The sequence below is a fragment of the Cinclus cinclus genome, chromosome 1 (genome assembly GCF_963662255.1).
Source record: "Cinclus cinclus chromosome 1, bCinCin1.1, whole genome shotgun sequence".
Taxonomy (NCBI): Eukaryota; Metazoa; Chordata; class Aves; order Passeriformes; family Cinclidae; genus Cinclus; species Cinclus cinclus.
The window spans coordinates 118,456,805-118,469,649 of record NC_085046.1 but is presented as its reverse complement, the minus strand read 5'-3'; the positions used below and the strand labels follow the sequence as shown (position 1 = coordinate 118,469,649).

The 12,845-nt window shown below is 37.2% G+C and overlaps 1 protein-coding gene across 1 annotated transcript in view; it reads right to left on the bottom strand.

Annotated features, from left to right (window-relative positions):
• C1H8orf34 (chromosome 1 C8orf34 homolog) overlaps nucleotides 1-12,845 on the bottom strand; it is a 139,658-nt gene that overhangs the window by 20,375 nt on the left and 106,438 nt on the right. Inside the window, exons 9-10 of the mRNA XM_062502207.1 lie at nucleotides 6,658-6,743; nucleotides 1,650-1,723 (exon numbers count right to left, since the gene is read on the bottom strand). Of these exons, the coding sequence (XP_062358191.1) occupies nucleotides 1,650-1,723; nucleotides 6,658-6,743 (160 nt within the window). The remainder of the gene's footprint in view (nucleotides 1-1,649; nucleotides 1,724-6,657; nucleotides 6,744-12,845) is intronic.

The following is a 12,845-nucleotide window of genomic DNA, read 5'->3' as shown; positions in this document are numbered from 1 at the left end:
ATGTGCCTTTTCCCTAGGAAAGTATGGATGGGCAGAGCAAGAGCTGCAACTGCTCGTCTTCTCTCTGCAGCACTGGTATTTACAGCATCAGCCAGTGTGGCTTTCAGGGATTCAGCCCCGGTAACCTTACTGCCTCTGGCAGTTCCATCCTCCAGGCAGCCTTAAATAAGCCTGGAACTACCAGAGCATGAAATGAACACAGGTACATATTGTTGTTTGCTTCTAAGCCCGTTTGCTTCACAGAGAATACGTGTAAAACTGTTCAGCTGAAGGCTGTACCTTTCTGTAACAAGATTTTACTAATAAGCATAATGAACTTTTGTTTCCTCTTTGTATTTTTTTCTATGTAATTCAATTCATTTGTTTCTCTCTCCCTATGTTACATGTCTGCAGAATTAATAAATCAACCTTTGTAGCTACGAGTCCAAATCAATAAGAAAATGTGAGGTCAGAAAATACTACAAAATTTATTTTACCCCTCTGTTTGCTGGTGGGAAGCAGAAAGGAGGTTTGAAAAAGAAGCTCCAAGCCCAGCCAGCTGAAGTTCTGTTCTTTACTCTTTTTGCCCAATATCAGCAAAAGCTCTGTGAGGTTCTTGCACTCCAAGCTCTCAAAGAGCTTTAGGAATTGATCTGAAACTCCATATTCCTCAACTGCTTTGATAAATAATCTGGTTGTAAATACTTCATGTTCAATACTATCTAGCTTTATTCACACTGCTTAATCAGCTGCCTGAAAGACTGGAAGACCAATTTGCATTGCCATTTTTCTTCTTCCTTTATATTGCCCTTTTTTTCCTTAGCTAACAAATACTGAGGCCTTCTTTCACTTCCTGCAGCAGCACTAAAGTGTGCTATAAACCAGTATTGCTGAACAGACCGAAGAGGAATTAATGTGTCCTCTTATACTTGTCTAAAATTTTGCAAAAATGAACAACTATTGTCAATTTATTTGCCTTAGGGAAAAATAAAATAGCAATCCCTTCTTCAACCTATATTCAAACTCCTGGTGCAATATTAGCAGTGCCAAAATTATGATTATGTAATTCTTTAAAAACTATTTTACTGCTGGTTGTCTTTTCCACAATCTGCGTATGTGCAAAGATTTTCTTAAGTTTCACAATTAAAGAACTGATGGAGATATTACCAAGCATAATATTGCATTCTTTCAAAATATACATAAAAACTAGCCATACGTTTTAACTAAACTGTTCTTACTAGTTTTCAATCAAATGGTAACAGAAATCTAAATTATAGTTGAGATATTACAATTTCATATTTCAGAAGGAAATCTAGAGTTTCAATTATTTTGTTATCTTCAATTTTTAAAATTTAATATTATCTGTTAAAATTAATACTTTACTAGCATTTACAAACATACATAATATGCATAAAATTTCTCCACTTTCAATGGGCAAGCCCAACAACATGTGGTTTTGTAGATTATAATAATGTATTTCAAAATACCACCTCTCCTAGAATGAAAAAAATAAAACAGAGAACTGAAAATTCAGAAGGGTTACGTAAATTTAGTTTTCTTCTCTCTCAGATGACAGTGCTGGCAAACACAACTTTTATCTCTATGCACAATTATTTTTTATGAAACTAATTTTAAAAATTACAGGATTACCCATAAGGGAAGGTACTTACAGATGCTGCCACTTGAGAAGCACTCTGAAACTCATTAATATCTTCTGTAAGTGTTTCAACCCCAGACACTTGAGCTGTTCCAAAGAGGTACAAGAGAAATGTAAATCACTCTAATCAAGTAAGCATTAGTCACTTTGAAAATTTAATGCCTAAAAATTTACTGCTGGGAAGGTAAATGTGGCTACTGTAAATGTACTACTTTTCAGTTATAATTCAATGTACTATAATGTGTGTCCAATTTTAATTTATAACCCTAATGCAACGTGGAACAGTGTTTCTAACATGACTAGAGTGATAAGCAAGCTTCCTTCAGCTGCCAAGGTATCTTCTAGGCTCTTTATTACCTTTACTATTTAAACTAAACACTGTTTACCCTTTGCACAAGTGAGTAGTGGATCTCCAGCTTTAATAAAATGAAAAAAACAATATTCAATTAATTCAGTTAAAATTTGTGAAGTAAAAGAATTTGGTCAATTTAGACAACATTTAAAAGCCTTGCAAGTACAATTTTATCCATATTACCACATTTGTAAAATGACTTTTTGAGGAGCATAAAATGTCTCTTTGATGGCTTAAAACAGATTTTATGTGCCCATGTCAGAGAAAGAAATTTCTAAGCAACATTCTATGCAGTTTCACTCTTTGCATAACACTCTGCTAAGGTACTTAGATGCTGCATCAGCAGCCTAACAAACAAGATGCCCTGATCCTCCCTATGTTCTGCTGTTATTCAGACACTTATCAGAGAGGTCCTTATGTTTCCAGAACCCAATTTTTTAAACATCTCAGGTTATACTTACCACGAAAGTAGAGTTTACTGTGAAGCATGGTGGCTGTGGTTACCAATTCATGGCAAACACAAATTGAGGTGGAGGGCAAAGAGGTGATGATAATGCAAAGCTGTGGTCAGGGAATTGCGTGGAAATTGAGAGATGATGCCACACTTTTGCATTGCCTGATCTAATTCTCAATCCTAATTCCCACATACTTGCATCCTTAATTTTTTACCCTGGTCATGCATCCAGAACATGCATCCAGGTCATGCATCCAGTTCCATCCAGAACAACACTATATATGTTTCATATGTTTATGATTTTATCAAATGTCCCCAATTCAAAACTTTCCCTCTACATCTACATCCTAATATCTCTTTTGAACCTTCTACTATAATGACACTTAAAAAGGGAAAAAAAAAACCAAACTAAACAAAAGTAAACAAATAAACCAGAACCAAGACACCCAACTAAGTAGAAACTATATATTTTAGTCTTTTCCTGTTTCTACTAGCTAACTGCAAATAATAAAGACCAGTGACTCCTGTTTGATAGGGAGTAAACTACTAATGAGAACTTTTCTCTAGCAAAATTTATTTAGAAAATGAAATATTACAGATCACAATATAATCTGTAGAGCTGTAGATGTAATAGCACAGGAAAACAGGAAAGACCACATTTACACAGTGGCATAGTACCACAGAACCTATCATTTTTGGTCCTTTATTATTCCAGGTAGAGTCATTAAAGAAACAAGTCTTTGCCCACACCTCAGGAATATGTGGAGTTGCATAATACACTGAAAAGAAACTCATATAATAAACAGCTTTTCTCAGATAATTTGAGGAGTGGTTTAGAAGTCTTATACTTTTTATTTACTCTATATTAAGAGATTACTCCCTAATATGTTTCTGCATTTTAAACTTACCTCTGCAAGAATGCACAGACTGCAAATGCTTTTTTTGCAATAATGTTTTCTTTTCCTGCCTTATATCATGGCTTCAAAGGGGAAGGTACATTTCAGCAGAAGAGAATGAAATGAGTGAAACAAGGTTGCACAGTACTTATAGGAAATTGAGAGTGAATGAACCATCATCCTTTAGTGACACTATTCCTATGTATCTAAAACCTCCTGAAAAGATACAGAAGTAGATTGCTTCTGCAATTTCACCAACCTGAAAAACATATTGGGGGCTGTTGGATGTGGATTTTTCTGCCTCAATTCTGTTGTAGTGTGTATCTTTTGAAGCCTCAGCCGTTTTCCCCATCCACCTCTATAGAACAAGAGCAAGGCTCAGTGGAGGACTGACCGAAGAGAGAAACCAGACAAGCTTGGCATCTACAGGGGAAGTTTGCCATGCAGGCATCTATGCTGCTGCTTCTAATCAAAATTAAAAACTTACTAAATTCTTCCCTTAGTTCTTTCCTGTGAAGTGGTCTAATGGAAAAGGGAAACATTTTTGAATAGTGTAGTTTAGGACAGTGAAAAGAAACTACAGCTTTAAAGTGTCTTGTGTTCTTCGATCTTGAAACCTGAATCCTACCTCTCATTTTCACTACTTAGATCAAACACAAGTCTGTCCAATTCAGCACGATTATACTAGAGGGAAATCAGTGTAGCAGTTAATTAGAACCAGATCCAGATTGCCAGTGGAGTCAGTGTAGTGTCTGATGCTGCACGTGATCTTTTCACATAAGCTACTGCATTGAATTTAGTAGGTGGAATTGCTTAAAATGAGACTTATTTATAAGGGCTGTTAGATCAGATATTCTGCCAATTACTTCTGAGCTTAGTTTATCTGAAATTCACAGGAGAGATGTTCCAGATCTAACAACAGAAACAGATCGTTATTTAAAGAAAGCTACTCTCAACTTTGTTGTGCATCAGCACCTTACTTGCTTATTCTTGAATGAATGGTTTGCATCAGCACTTCCCATTGCACAGTTTTCCCTCATTAAGGGCACTGGTACTGATAAAAAACAGCAGAACATAAATTCAAATAAACCCGGTAAGCGAAGCCTGCTAGTCACTATTTCATGATGTAACACATCTGTAAGAGGACATAACGAAAAATTCAGTGCAATAATGCCTTAGTTACTTAGGGTTTTTAAACTATATCTTTATGAGGTCTTTTTATCATTCTCTCATACATAATATTGGAAAGAAGGATCCAATAAGTATTTACTGGAATAAGATGCAAAGAGGGCAAATATTCTGCTGCATTTATAGGAAAGATTAATGGAATGGGCAGTTGCCCGAGTTCTGTGTCTGTTTATAGTCTGTACCTACATGTGAAATGCAGCTGTGTATTTTTTCAAATCAAAGTGTAGCACTAACCAACATTTTAGGAAAAAAACACCCAACCATATATTCTGAAACTCTGAAAATTTCTGAGGGCACCTCTTGATAGAAATTTAGCATTACTTTACAATTGACCTCAAGTCTTTTTGCCCAAGAGGTCCTGTTATTTTCTAGCTACATGACTAACAGGTCCATGTATGCTCATAGACGTGAGATAGATGTTTATAAACAACATGAATATCATTGCCCCACCTACCTATCTAAATTTTACTCCATGTATCTTATTGAATGTGGTGTTTTTTAAAGAAAGCATCTTCTGTCTCCTCTGTAGCCATATGGACTGCAGAGTATTCAGAAGCACATAAAGTGGCCAAAGGTAGAGCAGCTCTTACACTTTTGTGCTCCATATCCTGTGACCATGAAAGATCCAGCTCCAACACTGCATCCAGTACTTTCTGATAGTTTCACTTTCTTTAATCTTGGTGTCTCTGCCACTTAGTATAACCTATTTAATTGAAGCCTGCAGTTTCAGAAGACTGCATGGCAAAGTGGGCATATTTTCACTTCAAGAGAAAAGGTAGGTAGGAAGGAAAATGGAATTATTTTTTTTTGTGAACTGTAGAACTTTTTCCCACGTCTGCCTTAGCAATCTATTTGCTTTTTCTGCAATAATCTCATGCATGCATATTCCCTTACCTATCCCAAGCAAGCCATCACCACCTCCCTTTCTGGGAATCACTTTCACAATAGAATTTTGCTTTCCTTTCACACAGCTTGATTGAAGTCACCAGTCTGAGCATCTCTTGCTGACAATCTTCATGAATATTGTAAAGGACATCATGGTTTGAGATTCTGAGTGTTCTATTATCTTGTTCAATTAAGTGATCAATGGTACATAAAAGGAAAAGCCAATATCTTGACTACATGAAGCCATACGTTCTCACAAAACCAGTTTGAGAAATTTATCTTTAAAGACATATTAGTTAGTAATTGTTTGTTTTTCAAATGATGCAAGAGAAATGTGTGAAAGCTCAGGTTTCTGTGATACCTTAATAGCTCATACAATAGCATTAGATAGCAGACAGAGAGTAGGATATTTTTTTAAAAAATACACTCTGGGGTTTTATTTGTGTTAAGTGATCACCATAGCTAACTTGTCCATGGCTGCTGAAGACTACACTGCAAATCAAAACATACAATTTGTAGACTTGGTTGGTTCTGCCCAACAGTAAGGGGATGAACTGAAAGATTTATCTTTGCAAATTCTCTGTCAAAAGCTCTCTCTGCATTACAGTGGCAGCTAAGATAAAGTTAACCTTCATCAACTTTATATTTCATAGGAAAGCTGGGTATTCTCTGGAAAGATATCCCTTACAAAGGGCCTTTTTTAATGTTTCAGGTGTTACTTGGCTCAAAAACCTGAGAAGAAACTGAAATGTCTGAGTGTCCTGACTGCAGATCAACCCAACATATGAACATGTCTGTATGAGGAAAAAACGTGGTTTTCAGTTATTTTATAAACTCTTTATTTCTATTGTAAATCATTTGAATCATCTGATGCATGTGTGGTAATAAATTAAAAATTTCAAAGACCGTTCTTTGGCATAAAAGCAGTAATGAACACCCCATGCCTACACCATTAAGCTGTTTTAAATTTTGCTGTGCTAACATAAAATCTGTATACTAAAAACAAATTTTGGTCCAATGCATCTCTCAAAATATGCCTAGGAATTATTCTGGAGTGTTAATTAGACATGACAAAAAATATGTTAGTGGCTCTTTGAACAGATTTGAAATATAAATTATTGAGTTCAAATGCCCAGGAACACTCTCTTGGAAGTGTTTTATCTTTTACAGATATAACCCCTACTCTCAAATTCAAGATGTTGATGTTTGGGGTTTATCATGAGCAGCAAATATTTACATAACTTACCATCAGAGTCTGACACTGCTGGCTCAGATGTCTGAGATACCATGGAGACATCTTCTGGCCTTTCTGCCAAATTATCCCCTTGCAATCTAAATTGTGGAAAAATACAGTGAAAACTTTTGCAATCATATTCAATGGATAAGACATGTAAGAATGTTATCCCTGGCTACATACCCTGCTCACAACATCGCCCTTATCAAAAGAGCAGCTTTGCTGAAAAACCCACACCCATGGTTCAGTCATAACCTGGACTGTCTAGTAACCAAAACTAACCTCCAAGGAACAGGCAACTGAATCCTAGCTAGTGCCTTTTTGTAAGTCTTATTTTACAGAAGTAGGGGTTTGGTGTGTGAAACTGCAAGCTTCCTTCCCTACCTTCAAAAATATTCTAATTGAAGAGGACTGTACTGGGCGTCCATGCCAATGTGTTGGCAGTGCAGCGGCTTTGGTGAGGACAGGCTGGGGCTGCCCTGAGCCAGTCACAGGTGGTTACATCTGGCTCCAAAAAGAACATGGCAGGGCAAGGCTTTTCAGCTTTTCAGCCAAAATAGTGGCACCTCCGAGGAAACATAGTTAAGGAAGAGCCAGCCACAATGCCACACAGGCACAAGAGCAGGGAACAGGAAGACTGGGAAACAGCAGAGGACATGCCAAGGTCAAAGGAGATGGTGCTCCATACTCTGGGCAGATACTCCCCTACAGCCCATGGTGAAATGCCAGAGGCAATATCCCATGCAGCCCCTGGAGGACCAACACCAGGGAAGGTGAGTATGTCCGGGATGGACTGTAGCCAGTGGAGATCCCACACTGGAGCAGGTGAAAAGTGTGGTGAGGAAGGAAGGGCAGAGAGGACCTGTAATGGACTAACCATAAACCCCTGTTTCCTGACTCCCATGCATTGCTCAGTGGGTGGGGAGAGGATTCTGAAGTGAATTTGGGCCCAGGAAAGGGAGGAGGAAAAGTGTGGTTTAATGTCTGTCATTCAGTATCTCATCACCTAAATCTATTTTAATTGGCAATAAATTAAACTGATTTTCCCCAAGTCAAGTTAGCTTTTCCCATTACAGTAACTGGTAAACAATTTCCCTGTCTTCATCTTAACCCACAAGCTTTTAATTCCAAGGATTACTTCTCCTGTAATCCTACTGGCTGGGTAGGGAACTAGCCCTTAGCCAAAGTTAACCCATCACAGGGAGCTATATGTGAGAATATTTCCTCCTCCTTTGTTACTTTTTAAAAGAAAAATACAGTAATTATGGCAGACTTTGTATTTAGGCTTTCCTGCTGCAGCAGCTGAGTGCAATGCCCTGTCAGCAATTTATACAAATAATGCCTGTATCTGTTTTTTCAAATGAGAATCCCAAGAGTCACACCATCCTTCTCCAGGCTCTTATGAATCCTGAGTACAAATTCTGCTCTGAAGAAGTGTTTTGTAGCTCTAAATGCAATATAACTGCCATTTACATAAAGGTTATCTTACCTTGGATTTATTCAGACATGAAAAGAATAAGAAGAATGCAATTCAATTTTGCAAAGCCCAGGAATCATAAAAATGCATTGAGGTAAAACCTTGGGGAAAGAAATAACTTATCTCTTGAAAGAAAAAAAAGTTCTTTTCACTCTGTATTCTTACTCTGCAGGTGTTTTACACCAAGCTTGAAATTAACCTTTGAAACCAAGTAGAACCTCCTTATCTGCCCTATCTAAATTTCACGTTTTATGACTCTCACAGTTATCTAGTGTATATGGATCCTAAGCCATCCTTTTGTTTGCACTCCTCAAAACCATTTCCCCCACAACCCCCTCCCCCAATTATTTTATCTCCTTTTGTTGCCTCTAGGGTGATTTATTCATGATGGAAAGCTCAGTGTAAATTCATAATATTTCTTATCTAAGGTGACAGGTCCATAGAACATGAAACTCAAGACGACAAAATGTAAAACTTAGAAGCTGCAAACCTAATTTTGAAAATTACTTCTATGAATCCTTTATAGCTTTGTACCTGGCTTCTAATGCTGTATTTTCCAGTTCTTTAGAAGCCTAGATTTTCAAACAGAAGCAAATTACTTTCTATCCTAAAGATATTCAAACAGAGAGAAAACAAATTGCAAATTAAATAACTGTGCAAAAAAAGAAGATCTCAGAAATCACATAATTTTCCACTGTAATACAATTCACCCATTCTTCTTCATTACATACATTTGCACATTTACTGCAAGCACATATTCAGTCTTAGAAAGAACTGCATGTAATTGCAGGAACCAGAAGTGAGATACTCTTCTCTCCAGCCATGTTGGTAGTTCATTTATATTTAACTAAAAGGATAATTACTCCAACCTTTTCTGTTTACATTACAATAATACAAAAACTATCTCTAGAAGTAGGAGTTGCTTCTTTCATCCCATCAGAATTTTCAAGATCTTATAGTATGCTCCTATTCTGAGCTTCAATAAATCCAAACCAGACATGAACAATTTAAATTATTCTCATCTTATTCTAGAATTTAGATATATTTAAGTGGTCCATTGCCTCATGAAGAACACACACACAAAAAAAATCATTTCAATGTATCTAACCAGAAAATCCATTTCATATAGTTTTACTTTGTAGGAAGAAATGGCTGGGGTACTGGATGGATAAGTGCACAGGATGTTTGACATATCCATACTTTATTTTCACATCCAATTTTCAATTTATTTATGTATTTCATACATATAGATTCATATCAGAATATATTCTCCTGAAACCCAAGCAACAAAAAAGTCACAAACACTATTTCTTGCCAAAAGAATTCTGGTACTTGGACTATTACAATTTATTCTTCAAAAGTATTAGTATTCATAAGACATCTCCACACTTAAAAACTCTTAACAGAAAAAGCATAGATTAAAAAGACACATAGGTTTAGAAGAGTTACCTAAAAACTACTATCTTACCAACACTTCATGGACTTCTTCAGCTATTAACCAAAACATTATTCAGCTATTAATGATTTTAATGTGAGTCTAAATTTGATACCTGATAGCCAACATTTTTCCCATATCTGTTTCTAGTGTGATTTCTTGCTTAGAGGACATTGTTTCAGTTATATTAAGCTGCATGTTGGAGCTTCAAGAGCTACAAAAGCAAACAGCCTACAGATAAATACCTCAATTTTCTTTGACCCCGAAATGCGTTATGCAGGGCTTCTTCCAAGAAAATTGTTAAGGACTTCAGTACCAAAGATATTCTGAATAAACTCTATAGATTCGGTGCAGAAGCATTATACAGGGTCTATCACTACAAATAAGCTTGTGGATGTGTGAATCACAGTCCTCCTGCCAGTATGATTTTAAAAACATGATTCACAAATTCACAGAATGGGTCAGATTGGAAGGAACCACAGTGGGCCATCTGGACCAACCTCCCTGCTTGAGCAGGGTCATCCTAGAGCACATAGCACAGGGTTGTGCCTAGATAGTTCTTGAGTATTTCCAGTGAGGGAGACTCCACAACCTCTCTGGGCAACCTGTTGCAGCGCATGGTCACCTGCACAGTAAAGTTCTTCCTCATGTCCAGGTGGAACTTCCCGTGCATCAGTTTCTGCCTATTGCCCCTTTTTCTCTCTCTTGGCAACACCAAGAAGAGCCGGAACCAGCCTCTTGCAACCCTCCATTCAGAGAATTGTAAACATTGATAAGGCCTCTCAGTCATCTCTTCTCTAGGCTGAACAGGCCCAGCCCCCTCAGCTGTTCCTCATAAGAGAGATGCTCCAGTCCCTGCATCACCTTTGCAGCCCTTCACTGGACCAGCTCCATGAGCTCCACGTCTCTCTTGTCCTGAGGAGCCCAGAACTGGACACAGCACTTCAGATGTGGCCTCATCAGGGCTGAGTAGGGTTAGAACCGCCTCCCTCAACCCACTGGCAATGCCCTTCCTAACATACCCTCAGGACACCATTGGCCTTCTTGGCCTCAAGGACACACTGCTGGCTCATGGACAGCTTTTTGCCCACCAGGACCCCCAGGTCCTTCTCTGCAGAGCTGCTTCCCAGCAGGTCAGCCCCCAGCCTGTGCTGGTGCAGGGGGTTCTTCCCCAGGTTATTCTTCACCAGTTGCAGGACCCTGAATTTGTCTTTGGTGAATTTCAGATGGTTCTTCTCTACCCATCTCTCCAACTGGTCAAGGCTGGATGCAGGACAAATTCCTGCCTGGGAACTCCTCCAGTGCACTAAATGAATCATCATACATGATGATTCTCCTCTACGTCAACACTGCTGTTCTATTACATTCTTAAAATCAGTAGTTAAGAGAAACTAAAGTAAATTTGATGTTACAACAGGAAACTAGAATTAAAATAACCCAACATAGTTCACATAATACTTCCAAGGACTACATGGGATTAATAAAATCCCATAAATAATAATTTAATAAAATTAGTAAAATTACATACACTTAATTACAAGCACAGGTACTTTCTAACATCAGAGCCTAAAGAGAAGGCATAAAGTATTCTGAAAACCAAGAAATGGAAATTCTTTGCTTAGACTACTGATTCAAAGTATGTGTATTTATAATTATCTTGTGCTAGTGCATAATGAAGGTTGCACTTTAGGAAATTTCTGAGCCAAATAGAATTCAGAGGGTGATTGTCACTTACAGACAGAGAAATTTAGATTATATTTAGGTTAATGCTGTTCTGACCTATTCTTCTAGAAATATGTCACTTAAATAATCAAAATTCTATTCTATTCCTTCCTAAAATGAACCAGCAGAAGGGTTTTCATTTTTAGACAAAATCTCCTTTAATCCCAAATAAACTACTACAGGCAAGAGTTATATAATTACTGTGCATGTGGCTGGCCTTCAAATTCTGATACACAACTAAGGTCTTATTTTTATTTTTAAACATAGCAAACTAGAGGTGGATAATGATGTTCCCTAGAAGTGAACAACAACAGAAACTAAAACTCCACTTGGGAGGAAATACTGAAAACCTGCTATTTCAAGAAAATAGAAATGCTTCTGCTGACTTTTTAGTAGTGAAGAAAAATTCTTCCAGGGGCTCCAGGACAGTAAAGGGCACTCTCCCAGGAGGAAGGGGGAAATCACATGTCTAAGCACTGCAGCTCCACCCATTCTGCTTTGCCCTGTGTCAGCTAAATTTTGTTGAATCTCAATAAACACTGTAAAACATTTTGGTTTCCATGAAACATTTTTCCTGAAAACACGCATTTAATTGGAAAATTCCCGATCTCCATTGCTAAAGATTCAGTTGACTTTTAGCTGAATACGATGAGATGTAGTGGAAAGTTTGGTAAAGAATCCTTAAATTATTCAGCAAAAAGAGCAGTAAAGCTGTTTTCATGATCAGCCAAAACAGGTGCATACTTTTAAGGGCACAACAACAAAGTTCTCTGAAAAACAGAAGTAATGTCATGTTTGTATTAGTATCTCAATTAAGGAGGTTTTGACTTGTTAAATCACTTATTTTCCTTAAATTATTTCAAAGTAGGTTACCATTCTCTTGAAAAAATCCTACCAAATACTTCCGTGATTTATAGCTAGTTTTTTTATGAAGGAGTTATTATTTTGGATCAAAAACTCTTACATACATTTCTTAAGATTAATGAATCGTGAACTTATTATCAAGAGAAACTAATTATACACATAACATTATGATGTTCCTTTGGCAGCCAAAGGGAATTTTAGTCAGAGATGAGAAGGATAAATTTGTCCTTTTTTTTCTCCTTTCAAATCAGCTTATTCCTTTCTGCAATTTAAAACTTCACATCCACATCTAGCATCTTCTCTGATAGCACTGTTATATTGAATTATAATTTCCCTTGGACAAAAACATCACCCCAGGGAAGTTGTAGCAACAGAGATCAGACAACAAAAGTCCTGAAAGGCCCCACACACTTTTAGGTTACACAGAATGTTTTCTTGCACCTTTCCCTAGCAACCTCAACACCAGTAAGAGTATTTGAAGCTTCATAATCATCTGTCCTGACCTGTCTATAATATGGTGAATTTACTTCATTCTTTGTTCTGATCCAAATTTGGCTGATCCAAATTCTGACCTCATGTACCTTGACTTACTGACTCCACAAGTTCTGCACTCCCTTAAACTGCTGTAAGATCCAAAGCTTTTTCAGCACCTAAATATAAAGCCAGGAATTTCTGACTCATTCCATTTGTTTTACTAATGTC